This window comes from Leuresthes tenuis, unplaced genomic scaffold (assembly GCF_036924035.1).
Source record: "Leuresthes tenuis unplaced genomic scaffold, fLeuTen1.0.hap1 SCAF_12, whole genome shotgun sequence".
Taxonomy (NCBI): domain Eukaryota; kingdom Metazoa; phylum Chordata; class Actinopteri; order Atheriniformes; family Atherinopsidae; genus Leuresthes; species Leuresthes tenuis.
In genome coordinates this window covers 4,103,925-4,125,795 of record NW_027325366.1, presented here as the reverse complement: position 1 = coordinate 4,125,795, position 21,871 = coordinate 4,103,925, and the positions used below count along the sequence as shown (strand labels likewise).

General features: G+C 40.3%; 2 protein-coding genes across 6 annotated transcripts; one reads left to right on the top strand and one right to left on the bottom strand.

The window, feature by feature from the left end:
* Positions 1 to 231: 231 nt before the first annotated feature.
* On the top strand, positions 232 to 8,796 carry map3k19 (mitogen-activated protein kinase kinase kinase 19). Of its 2 annotated transcripts, none has more exons than XM_072397849.1 (11): positions 232 to 425; positions 754 to 838; positions 1,553 to 1,672; positions 2,491 to 2,645; positions 2,747 to 2,781; positions 4,344 to 6,563; positions 7,067 to 7,171; positions 7,349 to 7,587; positions 7,705 to 7,957; positions 8,068 to 8,276; positions 8,422 to 8,796. In XM_072397849.1, exons 2-11 carry the CDS (start codon positions 786 to 788, stop codon positions 8,483 to 8,485), a joined length of 3,453 nt encoding a protein of 1,150 aa, XP_072253950.1. In that variant the 5' UTR covers positions 232 to 425; positions 754 to 785; the 3' UTR covers positions 8,486 to 8,796. The 2 variants fall into 2 exon arrangements, with proteins under 2 accessions (XP_072253950.1, XP_072253949.1); XM_072397848.1 differs by having other exon boundaries at positions 1,550 to 1,672.
* Positions 8,797 to 9,150: 354 nt separating this feature from the next.
* ccnt2a (cyclin T2a) lies at positions 9,151 to 21,393 on the bottom strand. 4 transcript variants are annotated; one of them, XM_072397858.1, is made up of 10 exons: positions 21,161 to 21,366; positions 20,454 to 20,535; positions 20,210 to 20,338; positions 19,844 to 19,904; positions 19,223 to 19,285; positions 17,438 to 17,483; positions 13,420 to 13,583; positions 13,201 to 13,271; positions 10,965 to 12,279; positions 9,151 to 10,802 (listed from the first exon to the last, which is right to left on the bottom strand). In XM_072397858.1, exons 1-10 carry the CDS (start codon positions 21,316 to 21,318, stop codon positions 10,732 to 10,734), a joined length of 2,160 nt encoding a protein of 719 aa, XP_072253959.1. In that variant the 5' UTR covers positions 21,319 to 21,366; the 3' UTR covers positions 9,151 to 10,731. The 4 variants fall into 4 exon arrangements, 3 of the variants coding, with proteins under 3 accessions (XP_072253959.1, XP_072253958.1, XP_072253960.1); XM_072397857.1 differs by having other exon boundaries at positions 9,151 to 12,279; XR_011918005.1 differs by lacking the exons at positions 9,151 to 10,802; positions 10,965 to 12,279; positions 13,201 to 13,271 and having other exon boundaries at positions 13,488 to 13,583; positions 17,044 to 17,483; positions 21,161 to 21,393.
* Positions 21,394 to 21,871: the final 478 nt, after the last annotated feature.

The following is a 21,871-nucleotide window of genomic DNA, read 5'->3' as shown; positions in this document are numbered from 1 at the left end:
ACTGTTGAGCAGCTGAAATGATCAAGCAAGAATTGGAAAATGTTTGGAAGAATGATTCTGAATTTGATCATTTCAGTCACTGAGGCCTTTTGCTGTAGAAACATAATGGTTAACATCCCAAAAAGGCCATGAGATCTCACATCACCTTCTAAAGGGAGGGAGCTGGGGGAGGCGTGACTGGGTGGGAGGGGTTTTCCACATAATACAAACCTCTCAGCTGAGAAACCTGCCTGAACATCTTTCACCTCAGATACAACAGCATTGTCTTTAGGGGAGACTTTCACAGAGGCATTTCTGTGACAGTGAAGTAGAAGAATAAAGAGTCAAAAAGCGGAATAAAAATGCAACTATTAGGTCTTAGTCTTGAGTGGAAAGAATAAGAGTCTCAAGGTGTGAGCAGAGTGGATCAACAACCTTACAAACAGGTAATGCAAATTGGTTCCTCAAATGTTGATTATTACTGTTTTGCTGTTGTATAGAATATGTTGCATATTCTACAGAAAAATGACAGATGCAGTCTCACAACTGGAAGTTTGACTGAGCAAAAAAGTTGATGCTTACATGACTGTTAACTTTCTAGTTTAAGGTGATATATTTGAAATACTTTTTGTTTTCACTGGGATATGTGGACAGCATTATTAGGGCTCCTATCAAATCAGAAATATTGTCTCAGTAACTTAAGTTAAGCTGTCGTCCTGTGAAGAATATAACTGGATTAAGACTATTCAGTGTGTGTTTGTGTGCTTGGAGCAGATAAGAGGATCCCCACCTGTTTCCGAAACGCCATGGAAATACTGAGAGACAGACCATCCAGTCAGGACACAAGGAGGGGCAGCAGGTGGGCATGGAGAAATCTCTATCTTTTTCACAAACTCACACTTTTATATTGAGGCTTTTGTAATGTGTATTAGCGATAAAGAAAAGAAAATGATCACAAGGTGATTGTATTGACAGTGCATCTGTTAGCACATCTGTTCATATGTAACCACAAACATTTTATGTGTGTATAGTTAACACTCCACCCCTATCAACACACTAACACACAGTCTCTTGTATATGCTGTCCACTTCCCCTGAGCTGCTTAGCATATGCCTCTGACTTTTACACTCGCACTAGAAAAGTGGCCTATCCAGTTACACTCACAGACCTGCACGCAGGTGGCTGTCACCGTGTCCAGAGGACAATCTGTTCTACCCAAACAGGTTGGCAACACACAGACAGGAACAGAGAGGGCTTTGGTGAATCAGCCCATTGTCTGTTATGAGCAGCTCTCACGACTGAATCAAGTTCAAGCTCTCGGAGGAAAATAAGTCTTTGAGCTTGTCTCCAATTTCATAGAATCGGCTTCCAGGAATAGGTAGAGATGTTTCTGAATGAGTCTCAATATTGAGTTCAGCACAAGGAAACAAAAGTGACTAAAATTTGTGAATATTTTGGGTTAATATTGTAGCCAAAATGATCATTTTTCAGCTAAGCTCCAACAAACACCACTAACAATCACATTTTTTTTCTATGGCGACTGCATGACTGTGTGTTTTTATCTGTTTAGCAGAGGTTTGTTTCTGCCCAGTTTGTGCAACAACAGAAGACATTTGGGCCTTGCAGATCCTGCTTTATCATCTGGCTTTCTGAGTACCAGGACCCCCTGTCAGCCAGTACCCCCCAGACAAAGGTGCACACGCTGACATCACTTGTTAACAAAGTATTTTTTATGACTTGAGATAATAGACTGAAAGAATTATCAGACCTTTGTTTCACAGTGTGTTTAATATAATAAACTGACAAGAAAGAAGTCTGATTGACTTCTATCCAGATTTCTGAATTACAAGCACCTGAGATGTGCTCAAATAATCTGTTATCAACTATGTCAAAAACAGCTTTATTATATGCATTTAGTTTTCAAATTAATAACATCTGTGACACTTAATAAATGATCAAATACCTGACTGCTCACCACCAAAAAAAGTTTTTTGTTCATACAGGCAATAACATAATGCTAGTACGTTCAAAGAATATGCAACCTCTAGTGTCATGAATGCAACTGCATGTGAAGTGTAAACTTGGAGTCCATCAAGGTGACAGTGGTGTCTGATAAAAAATAATGTGCTTTAGCCCTAACCATGTTTTTTTTTCCTTTTCTTATTTGTCATTCGAAACAAGTAGTTGTTATCATCTTCAATACAACAAAAAGTGCTCAAGTGTCATGTTATTGATAGTGACCCAGAAGTGAATGGTTGTAACTCTGCAATGCATCCCTCTCCATTCCTCTTAAGAGGACTTTGTGACTTTGTTAAATCAAACACATGAGAATTACGTTTTCTCCTTTATGGAAACTGCCCACTCCTGCTGACTGTAGGGGTGGTCAATTGGACACCATTATGAGTTGTATTTAAGGACAGGAACAAACCAACTGTTTCTTTGTTTGGTGGATTTGTTGGTAAATAAATAAAAATTTAAATATTAGCTTTGACTTGGATGTGCCTCCAAAAGACAGAGAACAAGAAGTGAGGTCAACGCCTCCCCACCTTCCAACGATAGGCTGTCTGTGGCAGAGTCCAGCCAGCTCAGCCAATCAGCCCCGAGCATGATGGAACCCCTACTGTGTTCCAACACTGTGATGCAGGCCAGAGCACATATTCAGACACGTATGTATATTTATAGTTTTTTTGTGTGTAGAACTTTGTAATATGTTTTGTTGATGATACTCGTGGATAATTCATTGTTTGCGATATCTTCCTGCTGTCAGGACTGGGCTCTCACAACACTGTGAATCAACAAAAGGTGCGTTTTAACCAAAAATATCCTACATATATATACATAATATCAGCTTCACTGATTCACCTTGTCATACTTTTATTGCTTTTTCTTTTCCTTCATGTGTACATTCTTTTAATGTGTGCAGAAAAACACTTTTCGAGAACAAATGTCATAAATTGCTTCACAAAGACAAAAAAGTGAGAGAGATAAAAACAAAATCATTTATAAAGATCAAATTTGAAAATCAAATAGTATCTGGATTAAAAGAAATAGCAAAAATCTGAACAAACCTTACATTTGAGAAATTTAAAAAAAAATATCCATCCATCCATTAACTTCCACTTCTCTGGGGGTCGGGTTGTGGGGGCAGCAGCTTGAGCAGAGAAGCCCAGACTCCCCTGTCCCCTGGGTCTTACCCAGGGTCTCCTCCCCGAAACACCTCACCAGGGAGGCGTCCAGGGGGCATCCTAACCAGATGCCCGAGCCACCTCATCTGGCTCCTCTCAATGCGGAGGAGCAGCGGTTCTACTCCAAGCCCCTCCTGGATGACTGAGCTTCTCACCCTATCTCTAAGGGAGAGCCCAGACACCGTGCGGAGGAAACCCATTTTGCCCGCTTGTATTCGCGATCTTGTTCTTTCGGTCACTACCCACAACTCGTGACCATAGGTGAGGGTAGGAACGTAGATTGACCAGTAAATAGAGAGCTTCACCTTCTGGCTCAGCTCCTTCTTCACAACGAAGGGTCGGTTGTGAAGAAGAGCCCGCACCGATCCGCCCGTCAATCTCCCGTTCCATTCGTCCCTCACTCGTGAACAAGACCCAGATATACTTGAACTCCTCCACTTGGGGAAGGATCTCATTCCCGAAGGGCATTCCACCCTTTTCCGGTTAAGGACCGTTGTCTCGGATTTGGAGGTGCTGATTCTTATCCCAGCCACTTCACACTCAGTTGCAAATCGCTCCAGTCAGAGCTGAAGGATATGGCCCGGCGACGCTAACAGAACCACATCATCTGCAAAAAGCAGAGACCTGATTCTGAGGTCGCCAAATCGGACACCCTCAAAGCCCTGGCTGTGCCTAGAAATTCTGTCCATAAAAATTATGAACAGAATCTGAAAAAAATTATATTATCATAAAAGGTCAATTTGAGTGTAGTGGAAAGAAATTAACTGAATTATTTAAGACGTATATGTATAATGATCTTCATGTTTAGCTAATTAATAACGCTTGAGATTATATTCCTGAAGAGTAGCAAGTTTCTCTTTACATATGAGACAGTCGTATTTCCACTTAACCCAACAAAGAAATATTGCGATGTACATCGTTCCTGAAACTGTCTATGCTCGTCATCCACTCTTCTCTTAGATTTTGAAAGTGACATACTTTCCCTCCTCCACCTCCTCTTCTTTTTCTTCTTTGTCTCCTGTTTTTAATTTATGTCATCTTCTCTGGAGCTCCACACCGTGCGACTTCTGTGCTCTTCTGGGGCTAGAACTAGGCCAGAAGTAGCCCATGGGCTGGGAGTTTTAGAACCCTGAGTTAGACCAAAAACTGCTGAATAATTGGTTATCTGCCTTTTCACAGGGTCTCTTGCCAGCTTTCCATCCCCAAACACCCAAGCTCTTGGCACCCTTGGATAGCCGGACCAGAGACAGCACAGCTCTTCCGGTGCTCAAGCACGGCGTTCCCCTAAAACCCATTAGTAGGAGCCCCCTTTGCACCAGGACCCAGCTGACCAAAGGCAGGCTGTCGTGGGGCAGCCAGTGCGATGGTCCTTCGGCCACTGTGACTGGCAATGAGGAAAGTGGGTCCAGAAGCAGCAGCCAGAGTTCCACTGACCTGGAGCTTGAGAATGATGACAGGGATATACATGACATTGATTGTGAAGACAGAAATCTGAAGTTCTCTGGGGATGGACCTTTACAGCATTCAAAGGATGTGAAGGCAGATTTGGCTGGGGACTCAAGACTGAATTTTCAAGTTCAGCCAAGGATCAGTCATGTTCCATCAGGCCCGAGATCAAAATATGACAGGGAGGAAGATGCTATCAATCATACACAACAATTTCTCAGCATCGAAAAAGCTAAGACATCCCACTGTGAAGCAATCAATGTGAATTATGCACAAAAAGGAGCCACTGGGACTCCTAAAGATTCTGTCAAAAATAAAACACCCATTACATCAGTGTTTAGTGAAGACAAGAACAATGTGAACTTCACCACAGAATCTGAGACTGATATAAGGCTCAGATTTATATTTGATGCAAACAATGTTCAAGATAATGTTATTTCAAGCTGTGAGGGAGATCACATAAATATGCAGCAACATGTAAAACAGGCGAAGACAACAAACAAATCCTCCTTTAATATTGACACTAAGGTAGACCAGCCAACTGTGTGCACTGCAGTGGATGCAAAGGTAAATGGCAGGACAGTTTTGGGGAAAACTGCAGTCTTTACTGAGGCTCTTAAGAGAGATGAGACAATGTTTAAAGCTTTGAAACCTGAACAAAACAAAGAGAGTAGAACCACCACAAACTGTGAGTTGAGAGCAAATAATCAAACTAACCAGTCTCTCAAAACACTTGCATATAAAAGTCAGAATAACTTAAATGGGAATAAATCCAAAAATAATCTGAAGTGCTCTGCATTTTCTACTCAAGTCAAAGATAAAATCAGGAAAAGCCCTGACCTAAAAATGAGTAGACAAGTAACTGTAGCTAGACTCAAGTTAAAGATTAAATCTGTCAGTGCTGCTCATTTTAACATCACCACCCCTACACCATGTAAGATGATTTGTGATCTCCCAAAGAGCAGCAGAGCACATCCTGACAAGTTGAGCAGCAACAGAGCTCAACAAGACTCAGCACCAAGGGAGCTGAAAAGTGCCCAGCAGATGAAGAAACCATGTTTGAGCGGGAAACCCCCAAGATCTAAATCTGCTGTGGACCTCATCACATACAAAGATATGTTTCAGCAGATACAGAGTGGTGATGAAGGGCCAGCCATCTATGAGATGTTTGCTGGTCCTATGTTTGAAAACCACCGGGTTTCCAGCCCCTGTGAGAAACCTAAAGACAGAGAGTTGCTGTGTGCTCCACCGAGAAAGCCACAACAGGGCCATAAAGTTAAGCACAGGCCATCAAAACCAGCACAGAATAAGTTAAAGAGAAGCCCTGGGGAGAGTTTAGTCGTCTCAGCTAAAAGCAAAGCAAAACCTGTGCCATCTAGAATTAAACCACACCCAATCGCAGTACCAAGAAAGCCCATCTACAGAGTAGACAGTGGTCCTAAATTGGGGACTAAGTTTGTTCTTGCTAACAATGTTGGCATGGGTTCTGGAAGTGCTCAAGATAAAAGTAAAGATCACACATTACTGACCACAGATGAGGCTCTTTCAAGGTATGAGTCTAAAACATTAAAGCCAGGTGACAAAACCCTGACATCACCAACTAATGGAGAGCCTCGTCATGCAAACAACCATGGAATGACTGTAAATACTTCAATAGGAAACTCAACCCAACAAGCTCCCATGTCATTATTACCAACTCCTCAGCAGCCAAAGACCAACATATGGATATCTCCTGCCAGGAGCTGCCACACCATTCTGTCACCAGTTTACCAGAAGTTTCTGGATGAGGCGGGGGATGGGCCGCTTACAGATGACCTGCTGCAATGTCTAGCAGAAGAGCTGATCTCATTGGATGAGAGAGATGTATCAATAGGTCCTGAAGACCCTGAGCACTACAACAAGGAGTTTACCAGAGAAGAGGAACCTTCAGCGGGACAAAAAGTCTTTCCTGAGGTAAACTTTGAAAAGGAAGAGTTTGATATTTCATAACTTCTTTTAAAGACCCATTTTTTTCAAAATGTTCAGAGGAGAGAAAGGTTAAAGGATAGTTTGAAGGGTGGGTAGTTTGTGGATTTGGATATTTTTTTCATATCCTACATATCCAATGTATTTTAATTTTGTCCCCTTAGTAAATGTAGTTAATAGTTGAAGGCCGTATGCACACGATCACCTGTGTCAATATCCTGGTCATTTTACACATCAGTCTTATTAATATTATAGTAAAATACTTATTATAATCTTATTAGAGGTCTTGTTGTATGTGTTGTTGAGGACTACGCATTTGAAACTTTGACTTTTTTTTCTTTACAAAAGTCCAATTTAACTGAGCTTCAAAGACCCAAAATTTTAACAAATTCACTGATTTCCAGTTGATCACTCCATGGTTACTCCCATTGGTCTAGCTTTAACAACTCTCTATGTTTGTTCTATTTTCAATTCAGTGTATTTTATTGCAGGTGGTTCCTAAAGATGGTGGAGCTTCTCTAGATCCTCAGTTGGTTGAAGATCCCGCCATCAAATGGACAAAGGGTGAAGTGCTCGGCAGGGGTGCCTACGGCACAGTACGTGCACACATTTTTCATAGATATTAAAATGAAAGTAAGATAAAATAAATAAGATACTGAAGCAAAAAACTTTTCCATTAATATCTAGAAAGATCTGCTTCTACCAGTTTTACTCCATAGATCTTTTGATGGAACTGCTTTTTGTCACACTGAGTGAAACTGCCCTCTTACCAGGTGTACTGTGGCCTGACTGGCCAGGGCCAGCTAATAGCTGTGAAGCAGGTGTGCCTGGACTCCTCAGAACCTGGTGCTGCAAAGAAAGAGTACAATCGTCTTCAGGAGGAGGTGGAGTTGCTGAAAACCCTTCGACACATCAACATTGTTGGCTTCCTGGGGACTTCACTTTATCACCATGTTGTTTCCATCTTCATGGAGTTCATCCCAGGAGGATCTATCACTAGCATCCTTCACAGGTTGATATAGACCGTATTGACATGAAGTTTCTCTTGAAAAAAGAACTCCCATTTGTGACTAAACTGATAAATGCTCCTTATTGGTGCCTTTAATATACAGTTCTCTACTGTCCTTAGGTTTGGCCCACTGCCAGAGCAAGTCCTTGCTCTGTACACTCATCAGATACTTAAAGGGGTCGCCTACCTTCACTTGAACAGGGTGATTCATCGGGATTTAAAGGGAAACAACATCATGCTCATGCCAACTGGTGTCATCAAGCTCATAGACTTTGGCTGTGCACGACGTCTAAGCTGCCTAAATCACACAGCTTGTAACAGTGGGGAGCTGCTCAAGTCCGTCCACGGAACCCCTTACTGGATGGCACCAGAGGTAACTCAATTATTTTCACTTGGCTTTTATTTGCATTTTTTTCCACTTCTCCACTGACTTTCAAGTTCCCCTTTAATTCTTATTTTTCTCCCGACTTATTCACTGCTTAGGTTATCAACAAGTCAGGATATGGCAGGAAGTCAGATATATGGAGTGTTGGTTGCACAGTCTTTGAAATGGCCACAGGGAAACCGCCACTTGGACACATGGACAAAATGGCTGCCTTGTTCTACATTGGGGCTCAGAAAGGGTTGATGCCATCGATGCCAGATGGGTTCTCAGAGAATGCCAAGGACTTTGTAAAAATCTGCTTGACAAGGTACGCAGTTTATGTTGAAATATTTACTCATTAAAAAACATCTGCTTTCCTACAGTTTTAATTGTAACTTAGAGTCTTCAGTTATTTATTTTCTTATTTATAGACTTAAGTTCCTGAATTTTCATTCATTTTCTCTCAACTCCAGAGACCAGAAACAACGGCCATCAGCTGACCAGTTGCTGAAGCATTCATTCATCCCTAAAAATTAAACAAACACGAACTAGGGAAACACAATGAAAGAAGTTTTGTGGTCAGCAGAAAGGACTTTGTACACTTTGAGCCAATATATGTTTATAAATGAAAGAGGACATTTAATTATTTCAGTCATATTGCCAGTTCTAAACTTGCTCTGTTGTGACCCAACAAGGGCAGCAGTATGATCAGGACAGACAGGTGTACCTGAACTACATCAAAGGTGAGGAAACTGTGTTCACACCATTAAACTGAAATTCTAATAGAAATACTTCAGAAGCACTTTTCACTCATTTCAAATGGTACAATAAAACCTATAAAATGTGAATAGTTAGAATGACTGATACGTACTTTTGGCTTAAATGGTTATGTTCAATCATATACATTTCTAAATGTGCCATTTTAACAGACCTAAATCATAGGTCAGTCCAGTGTAACATGTTCATAAGCTATGTGGTCCATTTTGAATCAGGCAATATTGTTGCAACCTTCTTTTTCATGGAAGTCGCTCAGCAATCAGCACTAAGAAATCATTCATTTGTCATCAAATGTTTTTTTTTTTTTTTACTAAATATTTCTTGGTATGGCTATCATTTATATTTAAAAATCAGTCCAGTCCTACCGTTCCATGGAAAGACATTACAGTATATGTAATAAAATGACAACCAGATATTATACAGTGTCAGGGTAGTGGCAATTCTTAAGTTTATTCATAATATTTAAATGAAAATGGGGAAAAGGAGGTAAAAAGTGGCTTATGATCATTCGTCTACAATTCTGGTTGTTCTGTGCCTAACTGTGAATCCCTAATTGGGTACAAACAATCCAGCATGAGCCTTATTAGGCATTTTGCACACTAAAACAAGTAACCATGTACAGAACAGAGAAAACTGGGTCATGTGTGGATTTTTCAAACAATGTATACTGAAAGTGATAGTAAAGTCATGTCCTGAAGGGTACAAGGGGATGGGGGCTTGCAAATGCCTGATTAGTTTCTGCTTTGAAAACCATGAATAGTACCCTGTTAATGGTTGAATGAATAACACTTAAATGTGTCCTTTGTGGGCTGATGGGCTACAGCCTGATTTAGCATGTTTGATGCACCTCAAAGTAAAGAGGAATACGTAAACTTTTTTTAGCCCACCGCTGCCATCCTATTTTTTTTCTTTTCATTGAGGCACAACCTTTGGCATCCAGCTTAAGGTCTACTTACGAGGTCAAAAAAATATTTTTGGTACAAATTGCATCAATCTGATAACTGTGATAAGTAGGTATTGGATGTGTCAGTTGCAGGGGGAATCGACTGTTATTTCCTGCGCTGGAAATCGACGATCCATCACCATCTACAGCAAAGCTGTAAGAAGCACAAACCACTGGAATGCTGCAATTGTTCACCTGATGATGCCTTACCTACCCATGAACAAAAAAAATCTTATAGGTATCATAGTTATCTTGTTATAGATACAAGCAGCTCCAAACCTGAGTAGTCATGGTATAGTTTTTTCTTTAAACATACAAAAATGTATGTACATTTCTCTCCATTTTCTGTAAACAGCAAGTAAGCGCTCTCCTTTTAAATCCCTTTGATGATTGAAACATGCAAATCAAATGCACAGTATTTAAGTATAAAAAGAAACCCAAGACAAGAAAGTAATTGGGGAGATGAAACTTTACACTTAAAAAAAACCCCGCATCCATCAACAGTTTTAAATGGAATGCCAGCAAACATAAACTTAACTCATCTCCGGGTCGCCACTAACTTCCTCCACAACCACAGAAAAGTGATTCAATTAAATTACTTGTTTAAAAAAAATGTGAAAATGAACAAAGTGCACCTTTCATGCTTTTATGAACTTGTAATACTCAATATCCCATGTGTAGATCTGACATAAGGAAGGGACCTTTCACCTTGATTGAGAAACATCCTCCACCTTCACACTTTCCTAAGCTCAAATGAGGAGAAAAGATAACCAAGCAGCAATTCAACATTAACAAAGACAGGACTGAGTATCATAGCCCCGAAATGTGACAGTCAGGAAGCATAATTATTCATCTTTCTTGTCTCTGAAATCGAGAAGTTCAACAATACTGTTTTTCTTTTTTGCAGATAAGTGTTTCTGCCTTTCAGTAAAGGGTTTATCATCACATAAAGAGTTATTTTCCTAGGGCACTTGACAAGGAGGTGAGCATAGTCTTCAAAGTCTGAGCTGTGGGTAGTTTGTTGCCATTTCCATGTGCTGGCCACGGCTGCAGAACGGTGGACTCAATGTCTCTGCTCTCCCACTTCATGTGGCGATTCACTAGGAGGGAACTGCTGAGAGGTCCGCAGCCCACCTGGGTGTGACAGGAGGGGAGGAGGAGAAACAAGAATAAGGAAGAGGAGGAGAAGGAGGAGGGTGGGGGGATGTTAGCCATAGAGCTGCAAGCCAGATGAGATACACTGCAGTACAGGAGAGGAGCAAGGGGGAAAAGAGGGGGGAGAAAAAGGAGAAGTACCTGCAGCACCAGTGCCACCCTTGGAGATTTTGCTCACTTTGGAGCAAGAGCTGGAGGATGAGGACGAAGGGTGGTGGTTGTGGCTGGTCTCGGGGTACACCCTCTTGCGCGATGAGGATGAAGTCAAAGGGGTGGATGCAGGAAGACCAAGTGTTGTTCCATCCATGCTTACCAGTCCTGGAGGACCACGCAGCAGGCCTAGGCCCACCCCGCCCACTGGGGCCTCTGTGCCTCCCCTCCCGTTGCCACTGTGTGTTTGGGGGTGACTGTGCTTGTGAGGGCGATGGAAGTTGTGCTCCGCTCCACGGTGTTGTTTCTCCTTGCTCACCAGCGGGCTGGAATGTTTGCTCTTGTTGTTGTTGGCAGCCACGCCTTCATCTGATGAGCTGTGGCGATCAGAAGATGAAACTTTTATCTTCATCTTAAGTTCGTCTTTGCTTGGTTGTCCACTTTTCTCCAGCTGTGAACTGGACCCAGGAACTGCCAGACGAAGCTTAAGCGAGCCTTTGTCACGTTTGTCACCATGATGACGTCTATCTTGCCCTGAAGCAGAGGAAGAAGGGCCTTTCAGTTTCATTGGGGAGGCTGTGGTGCTTCCACCGCTGCTGTGGGAGGTTTGGTGGGGCTGTACATGTTTTCTATGATCTACTTGGCTAACAGTGGATGGTGCATAGGTAGAAGAGGATGTCAAATCCCCTCTCATATCGCAGTCCATTGCCCCTGTGTGATGCTCCTGCCTACGCCTCTGCACAGGAACATATGACTCTGCAGAGTGTTTCTCTCTGTATTTATCTAGAGAAAGCTTCTGAGCGGGAGAAGGTTGTGGTGGTGGAGGGTAAACAAGCTGAGGTGGTGGCTGATGCTTCACCATTCCACTTCCACCAACTCCTTTATGTTCTTGTTTGACAAGGTTGATGTCTACCATTTTTTCAGTCCTGTAAGCTGGTGGATGTTGAAGCAAAGAGGAAGTGGAGTTTGGCAAAGAAAGTTTAGATTCTTGGAGAGGGACACCAACAAGTTCTTGTTTAACGCAGGTCGAAGCGTACCCTGCTTGGCTCTGGTTGCCCTGGGGCCATTGACTGTGGCTAGCTGGATTGAATGTGACAGCAATGGTGTCCAGCGACAGAGGTACTCCTCTGGACTGGCCAGGCATGGGCACAGAGAAGGCAGCGCCTGCTTTGGAAAAACTTGGGTTGGATGAGGGGATCCCAGAAATTGAAGCATCACCATGATCCTGAAGCATGGAAGGCCCGGCAAATGAGTTGTCCGTCATTTGGGCGTTTTCACTCTTGGGCTTTTTGGCAGCTTGTGTTGCCTAGAAAGTTAAAAATAAATAAATAAAAATGACACAGTTAATAAAGAATGCCAATGCAAAAGCATTGAGAACACTTATTACAACTATAATTGGAGAAACAAAATGTATACTTGTATATCATTACTCCATACAGCACAATGGGATGACAGCAATGTTGAGAGCCTTATGGCTGAGGCATACTTTATAGAAGTACCGTAATATCACTCAAAGTTTAAACAGGTCATGGAAAGTTGGACTTTTGCACATTGAATTTGTATTTTCATATCTTTTCCGTGCTTTCACTAATACAACGTTATATATCACATATACATCAAAAGGAAAGCACTGTAGTCCACTTTCACTCAAAATGACAAATTTTGTACTTTTTAATTTCTTGCCATAAACAGCTTATTTCTCTGAAGTATTACCGTATTTTCCGCACTATAAGGCGCACCTGATTATAAGGCGCATGCTAAAACATGGTCCGACAGTCGAGGACAATATCGTCGGTCGTTTTTACACTTATAAACTTATAAACTGCACATCGGTCTGCATCACCCAACTCAGACTGAAGAACAGGCACTCACTGGGACATGGGCAAAAGCATTAATGATGACACGATTCAATCGCTAAGTACGATCTGGGATGGCTGGGATCCACCTGACCTTGGATTCACATCGAATGCAAAGCGAGTGACGGAAGTGGCCAGTTGCCATTCATTTCCAATGTACGAGAGCGAAGAGGCGCGTTGTTGGATATTGTTGTGGATTTTTAAAATCCACAAACTGCAAAGGTATCTCAGCCTCCAGTGATTGCATTGGCAGCATTCAAAATATCTTCAAAGGTTTTCTAGTTGTTTGTATACTACGAGGGTTCAAAGTATTTCCACAATGAAAACATTAGAAAAGCAGCTGTATTGAAACAGTGGAGCATGTAAATTACCCTCCAGTTGCGTATCCTTTTTAATCGACTAGGAGTCTTCTCCAGAATCTGCAGAAACTCGTGGGTCAACTCTGAAAGTGCAAGGTATAAATCCTGTCAAACAATTCTGCTCCTGAAGTCTCACAGCTACATTTCGTCTCATTCACATTTAACAAACTTCCCCATTTAGAAAACCTTTAAAAACCTTGCATCAAAGCATAGTGAAACGTGTGATCTCACCGTCGAGCAGCTCCAGAGTGACCGAGCTGTCCACGTATTCCCACCAATGTTTCCCATCAGTAGAAACTGGAATCTCCCAGTTTGACCACTTACAGGCCAAGTGTATGCAGACACAGGCAATCACCGTGGGCTTGTGCTGGAGGCAGAAGGTAGTGAGGTGTAGACTGCAGAGTGTGTGAGGGTATGTGACAGCAATTCAGGCCGAGGGAGGTCAAGATCCAGCCAACATGTGTAGAAAAGAGAAAAAAACAAACAAGAGGGAGCAGACAGATTAAGTATGCTGTTGGCATGAACTGTAAGAATGCAGCATAATTATTTAAATATATTTTATCATGTTGACACAGTGAAGTGGTTTAAAATGTAGCAGCTTTTCATTCAAAACAAAATTAAGTCTATCGTTAAAAACAAACAATGTGTATTCACTGTGACATTAAATGCTGAGATATGAAAAGAGAAGGAAGCAGGAAAGGGGCCGTTTGTAATAGCTAGGTAAATTCTGCCCATTGTAAAACACACCGACCATGAGGCCATCCATGTGACTGTTACATCATTGTACAGTTATCTAACAAAGGGCTGCTCCAACAACAATATCTGTGCAGTTCTCTTTCTGTGTACACTGTTCAAACGGATCTAGAATGATCTTCAAATCAGACAGACAACATAGCAGGGATGGTGTTAGGTGCTGAATTAGGGACATTTTAAAAGTGTGAATTTAACGCTATACAATAGCTAAATAACCGAGGAATAAAAATTTGAGTCAATGTGCAACGTTATTTAGTAAAAAGAGGAACGGCAATAGTAAAGTCAACAATGTCGTTCATAAACAGCACAACAAAGCATTTCATCAACAGAAAGAGCAATGGAACAATCCACGCGTCGATGGCCGAGATACGGACATTTTTACTGTAACACTTAAATATCTCCAAGAACTGGATCCCCATTAGTAAGGAGAACAAAGTTCACCTTTGGTAAAACAGATATCAACTGATGCATTAACCTCAGATGAGCACCAAGATTTTAGTTTTAAGACTCCAGGTTTGTTTTCCCAAGGTCACCAAGACAACAAGTGGAATCTTGAGCTGTGTTACCACTCGTACTACCCAAAAGTTTAAGTCCAAAGAACCTCTTTTTTTTTTATTAAACAAAGAGCCGCTTGTTGACTGTGCTTCCACCAACTAATGACCAACTGTGATATCGCACTTGGGTTTTCTGACACGTAAAGAAGTTGTAAAAGATGTCATGCAATACAACTCCGTTCCAGCAGGTGGCAATACTGATCATTCAGAGGTGTATGGGGGTAAAGGTTTCTCTTGTCCACATTGGAGCCATATTGAATAAAAAATTAATTAATAATTGTTTCAGCGAGTAGCTGTACAATATATAAAGTCAACGTAATGCAACAGTGCTAAGAAAAAAATACAAAAAAGCGGTGAGGTTGGATGGTAATCTTGGACTGAGATAAGCACAACATCTGGAATCTGTTGGTCTGGTTATGGTGCGTTTATACAAAGTTCAGTATTGGGCTGTGTTTGAATTGTCCCCCTGCTCACTCACTATACAATGTTTACTACATATGGGGTAGCCAGTTGCAAATGCATTTTGGACACTACTTGAATGAAGCAGTGTTTCACAATTATATGCCATACATTTACAGTTACAAATCACATGAAACAACACTGTTAGGATACGTACGCACCAAATCTTAAGGACTGACCACAGAAGATTGAGAGAAGGTCTCTCCACAACTCAACATTTTTACACTGTCATATTTATACATTAGCATTTGTATAGCATCTACCTATAGGCAGCAGCTGGAACAAAAGCCTATAGCAGCTAGCATTAGCACACTGTCAGCTCCTTGTTCCAGAGTACAATGCAAGATTAAGTCTGTACTACACTATGTAGTAAATTAAAAGTTTCAGTTTCACTGTTTATCATTAAGAAGAAATGTATCAAAAGAAATGTGGATGTTTGATAAGACATCTGGAGAAATTTAACCTATGTTCCACACAATGCAACCAAATGCTTACTCAGTCCATAGCACACTTTAAAGTGAACAAGTAGACCATTCAAACACAGCCTTGGTCTGTCTAAGATATTTTTAACTATATCTTAGGAGAGTTTGTAAAATACCACCTCCCGAAAAAAAGCGATCAAATGAAGGGTTTGTCTGTTTGTGACAACATTAAGACGCACATCTTATCAGCTACATGACACATTTACAGGCTACAGCCTCGTTATTTATGAATGCCTAACACCATTACCAGCCAGCATGCAGACAATATTAAATTGATTAAATTGCTGAATACTGTAAAATAAATCACTACCACTGCCTTTCACATGTAGTCTATTATAAACAAACCCTTTGAGGACCCAGCTACTAAAAACATTATGGAAATTTTATCCTTGCTTTAGAACTCTAAAAACACTAAACACATGTTAGCCAGTACAGATGACGCTCAGTTGTAAACATACAATTTGGGATTACCCAAAGCAGCGGGTACAGTTGTGCCATGCCATGTCATTACCATTACAAGTGCCTTCGCATTTTTAAGACGAAAATCAAGAAATGTTGATATAGGTGACATTTTAAAAGATTTTGGTCCTGTTCTGAAAGGCTCGAGGTCGGTCGAACAAACACGTTAACGTACTTTTTACGTTAAAAAAAGTGTCGCACAGTGGTATGTACACTCGTTATTTGTCTCCTCTGTCATTGCTTTATGTAATTTGAGAAAAATGGCTCAAAACTCTGCAAGTACTTATATAAAGCTTACATTTTCTCAAAACACATCATTTTCCCTTAAAACTTTCAATTTTACAAGCACGCATTTGTGTTAACGAAAATAGTAGTCGATGGCAAGAGTTGAAATTACTGGTACACAATGAAACAAAATACAACTCAAATGCTTCTTGTTTTTTTTAATTACTTGGCTCAGATGCTCTGAATATTTTTACTGAATACAACTATTGTAGGGAAGAAAACACTGAGTACTTATGTCATGTGACAACTTAAAGAGCCACTGCTATCGTCCATGTCTAATTGTGACCACTTAAAGTAATAAATACGCTCTGTTGAAAGTGATGCACAAATGTTTCTACGTTGGATTGAATAAGTTTGCGGTTGCAGGGTTCCATAAAAGTACCGGTGTACTCATTCAGATATAACAATGTGTAAACTTGCAGTCAGATGAATGGAAGTAATCATGTGTGAAAACGGTTTATGGCTGATAGGTGAAAATAATAAAGGACAAAACAGGAGTGAAACCAAAATCAATTTTACACAGAATAACTACAGAAGTTCAGAGAACTGAACACAACCTGTAAAACCTAAACTTTCCAATTAATCACTTGCTCTGAGGCTGTAATGGAAATGCATGTCATGGCAAGACTACCAACCCTGCGAAAGGTAAAACTAATATTCTGCAGGTCCTTAATGGGTCATAGTTGGGTAGTTCTTGAGCTTTAAAGAGCTAAATGTATGCAAGAATGTTCCAGAGCAAAAAATAAATAAATTCTGCATTAAATCATGAGCAAATATAAGAAAAGCTGAAATATATTTGAGAGAAAAATGAAAACAGAACAATATTAAAAAGAAAACTTTAAAAATTAATCTGCAGTACTTACCGGAGGGACCTCTATGAGAAATGTTTACATCTGTGAAATCTTTAGCTGCTATTCAGGCTACCAGTGTCTTTCTTTTAGAATTATGCACTTTTTCGCAACCGAACAAACATGTGGGTTTTCAAGCGCACCACTACACTTCACATCTTGCATTCAACCCATCTGTGCCAACACATGGTCCCTCGTACAATACACCGCACTGCGACTGGGGCCGGTAACGCTACAAGCCACCATGTCCCGCTACCTCAGAGAAAGGAAGGGGAGCTTAGGGGAGGAGGCAAGCGTCCCAACAACCACCAGCGCAAGTAGGGCCCGTTGGACACTGAAAGGGTACCCTGCATTACAGGAAGCTATGGTGTGCAGTCAAAGTGCAACAAAGGAGGGGCAGGATAACAACCTGTTGGTAGCCATGAAATAGGAAGTCTGTGCCAGATCCTTGCTTGCTGTAAAACAGAGAAAAAAAAGCAGAAAGGATAGAAAATAATTACAAAATTCTTGCAATATAAAATTAAGCTCAACATTTACCATTCTTAAGCTGATTCCCAATGCAACGATCAGGCCAAGACCAAGACTGGGGGAGTAAAATAAAACTTGATAACTAAATCAAATCAGCAAGCAAAGCTGAGGGGCAATTCAAAACTATTGACCCATGGCTTTTAATGTTATCATATAATGAATGTTAATTCACAAACATGCAGTTTGGGAAATAAAAAAATATGACCACTGAAAGCTGCACTGCAGTTCAATCAGATTCTTTGTGTGCATCTGCGACGTGGTCGCATGCTTAATCTGCAGCCAGAACATTAGAAACTATAACAAAACAAAATACTGTTTCTATGATAAATAACAATTAGTTTATAATAAATATCTGATAACCTGCTAAAACGAGTACAATTTGGAAGCTTATTCTATTTGTAATCGTTTTCAAAAACAGTTCTGAGTGCTGATTTAAGAGTACACGGAACACTTTTTAAAAAGAGGACAATGATTTGTAAATTATCTAAATAACATGTCTCATTGCAAATTGTTCAAATACAACTTTATCAAATGTTCAATGCAAACAAATATCTTAAAAAGTAAAGTTGGGGCAGTCCAAATACTGGGAAGGATGAGAGGTACTAAAATTTTAAGAATAAGGTTTTTCCAATGTAAACTAGCTATGAATTGGGGGACATAATTTAGCATGACGTATACAGGCAACATATACTGCTATCCAAAAACCCCCTTTTCAGGGAGGTCTTGTTAATTTTAGAAATACAGCGCTAAATGACACGTTGCATGCATTACAACAATATGGCTCAGAAGCAAAAGATTGCAGAGCCAAATTAAACTGCCCATAGTAAAGATCCACCCCCCACTAAAAACATTTGATCCATTATGAAATGAAAAGAGGCCTTTAACCGATGTGTTGATGGAATCCTACATATGGTAATAATGGCGAAACCTTTACTTTCACAAGTATAGTAATTGCTCTCCTCAGCTCTCAAATACTAACAGAATGTTGTTAAGGTCTCGCTCAGCAGTTATTAGTCCCCATAAAACTAATTTGTTCCTCCAAATTAAACATTTTGAAGTTTTGTCATGATAAAAAAAAAAAAAAAAAAAAAAAAAAAACTTCACTTCTCATACCCTTAAAATGACTTGGCCATAAGACTTTTTTTCTTCATTCAGTGATTGAGGATCTATGTACATGCTAAGATGGGACACTACACGAGCAAAAAAACAGTACCTCCATCACTTAGTTTGTGCCAACTTCTCATAACTCTGACTAATTTCTCGTTTTATTTGTTCTGGCTCTTAAGGCCTAACACCCCAGAGTAGTCAACATTGGTTCTTCAAGTCTTAAAAGGACAAAATAATAAGCAATCAAATTTCCCAGATTCAACATTTGATACGTTGTCTTTGTGCTAATGTTAATTAACTAAAGGCTTCTTTTCTGACACACTAAGCAATAATGGTAGAATCTTCATAAACAATTCAGTCTCAGTCTTGGCCCAATCAGCGGAGGCAAATGTTGTAATTTAAGTTATGTCATACAACAAAGTCAGCAGGAGATCAAAAGGTCAAAGTGTTGTGGTCAGGTAACCATTAAATCAGCAAGGTTTTCACCCCCTCCCCACCCACATCTGAGGTGGGACAAACAAGAGCAGAGGGCACAAAGAGCAAAGAAGGAAGCCTCTACCTCGCACTAGCTGGGAACATTTCACCACATCAGTGTGTGGGTGATCAATAGTAATTTCAAAGCCTGGAACAAAATACATAACAGGTGAGTTCAACACAGACACACTTGGGAGGTGACATGTCATTTTGTAATTAAACGCGGAGACGCAGCCCATTTTAAGCCTCCAAGTCATATTGATTATGAGTAATGGAACTTGGTCAATATAAGAATGTATGGCACAGATTAGGTGCAATCGACTCAACCACTTTCACACTGGGCAGAAATATTTATCAAATTTAGCCAATAGATGTGTCCAAACCACTCTGGCCTTGTAAAACAATGTTGCAACTGTTAAGTGAAAGCAGCATTTACAAGATTCTAGTGAGAAATTCTCTATAGTCAAATCAATACTGTACTGCATGACTAATGTCATGCTTCAAAAGAATGACATGTCACCTTTACATGGCTCATTTCAAATATGACAAAATAGCCATAGCGTAGCTGATAAAACATTTCACATAATAGGCTGTGATAAATAGATTCAACAGTAACCAATGACAAGCCCTTATGTATAACCATTAACCAAGTATTACTTTTACCATTATTATGAACAAAGCTCTCTCTCAAGTCACCACTACTTACCCAGGGTCTGCAGCACTATGGATTCAAGTATCACCAGCTCTTGAGCTTGCTGGAGGTATGCCTGAAGTTTGATAGACAGTCATTACAACACAAATGTAATGAGTCTATTAATCTATACCCTTAGCAACCGATTTAAATTGGCTAAAACTCCAAACAGGCTCACGTCACTATTTATGCCAGCCTTGGTAAAGCCCAGGTGTTTTGTACACACAAACTGCAACCCAAGGCAGTGAATTATAGCCCCTTGAACAGGGCAGCAGAATGCAACTCAGCCAGTTATAGACAGGGAAACCATGGCCACTGAGACAACTGGAAAGAGAAGAGAACATGTGTAACATTACAATATGCATGTGTACCCATACTTACATTACTTTTTGTGTCTAGAGGAGGCTCTTGTGGATTTAGGCAAGCATGTGCAACTTTGATCACATGCTCCAGTTTCCGGGGTTGCTCTTCCACTTTTGCAGCCAAGAACAAGGTGGTTGGAGATATTATCTGTAATATAGAATCAATATTTGAACAGTTACCCAACCAACCTAAAGAGGTGTGTACAACTGGTAATAAATAGGATGAAAGTATATTGCTTTTTTTAAAATCTTAGGATACTTACATTCCTATGGAATTTGGTGAAAGAATGGTGCATATAAAATCTATGCATGTAAACAATTGCAGTATTTATTGTTAATTGAGAGCTAGAAGGATGGTCAAGGGAAATTCTTATTTAGTCTGACGCTAGAAAATTATCCAGAGTGAAGAGTACATTAGGGGTAAATGGTAAGCTATTACATAATACCAAGACACGTGCCACTGAGCGCTGAACAACGTTTCACAGTGGCGAGGGGTCAGCGTGAAGAAAGGTTGACAGCTAAGCCGAAGGTACCAAAATACGTGACTTACGCTCTCTACACGTACATTAAAATATCATATTTGACACTGTATCTAAGCAAGGTCAAATAACCAATATTTGTCTAGTTATCTATTGCAAAACTAAGCAACTCGTTGTTTTACAACGGAATCCAGCAAAACCTGCAAACCCGCCTAATGGCCTTACAGAAGCTAACACTACGCTTAGCTAGCAGGCTTTACCAAAGAACACCCCCAAACATAAAATCATGTCACAGAGATTCCTGCTCCAGATTTTACAATTAAAACAGCATGTTGGCTATCATGAAATACAAGTATTTAAAAAAAAAACCTGAGTGTAGCGTCCTAACCTCAGTGATAGGTTCAGAATTAGCTAACGGGCCCACACTGACGGTTAGCTAGCGCCATATCTCACCAAGCTTGATCAAGAATAAGTTTGTTTACAAAGGATACACGTTTAGCCTCTGACCCATATCTTGGACCAGATTTGCCGCTTGCTGTCGGTAGGACAGTTCCCGGTCTGGTTCTACTCCACATCGGCGGGACGGCGTGTTTTCCAGTTGCTCCCGGGTAAAAAACCATTTCGACGAAGACCCCCGGCACGCCGCCATTACTCTGTAACGTTCACCTCGGCATCGGGAAAGCGGATGTGACGTAGATGTCTCACAGGATAATATGACTTCTTCGACGGTAAATAAAATTTGTAATTGGCAAGTTTTTTAATGTTCTATATCATTATTTAGTTATATTTATATAATTGCATTTCGACAGCATTCATGTACTTAAAAACGAATTTGCAAGAATAAACGTACTGAATAAATGTATACGTATTTCCTCTATAAATCATTAACTTGAGAAGTGACAACCTACAAAAATTATTAACTTATGAACTCAGAAAGAGGCACGTAGCTTTTGCAGTATTTCTCTGCACAAAGTGACTAGCTAGATTTATAACTACGTTAGTCAGAAAAGAGCGTTGAACAGGTCATTTTAAATAGAGCACTTGATTATCTCAGCAGCTCTACTCTTTTTATTATAAAGAAATGTGGATGTTTGATAAGACATCTGGGTAACTCCAACATATGTCATTCAAAAGTGGGACTGTCTGAAAATAAGTACCTATAACACAGAGTCAGTAGTTATTTGTTACAATATTAAGTCAGA

Excerpts from the sequence above, each read along its gene's own strand:
- map3k19 (XM_072397848.1), top strand. The coding sequence starts at position 786 with ATGGAAATACTGAGAGACAGACCATCCAGTCAGGACACAAGGAGGGGC. Across the intron at positions 2,782-4,343 it reads ACACTGTGAATCAACAAAAG|GGTCTCTTGCCAGCTTTCCA; the intron begins GTGCGTTTTAAC and ends GCCTTTTCACAG. Across the intron at positions 7,958-8,067 it reads CTTACTGGATGGCACCAGAG|GTTATCAACAAGTCAGGATA; the intron begins GTAACTCAATTA and ends TTCACTGCTTAG.
- ccnt2a (XM_072397857.1), bottom strand. The coding sequence starts at position 21,318 with ATGGCGGCGTGCCGGGGGTCTTCGTCGAAATGGTTTTTTACCCGGGAG. Across the intron at positions 20,339-20,453 it reads TCACCAAATTCCATAGGAAT|ATAATATCTCCAACCACCTT; the intron begins GTAAGTATCCTA and ends TCTATATTACAG. Across the intron at positions 19,905-20,209 it reads CTCTAGACACAAAAAGTAAT|GCATACCTCCAGCAAGCTCA; the intron begins GTAAGTATGGGT and ends ATCAAACTTCAG.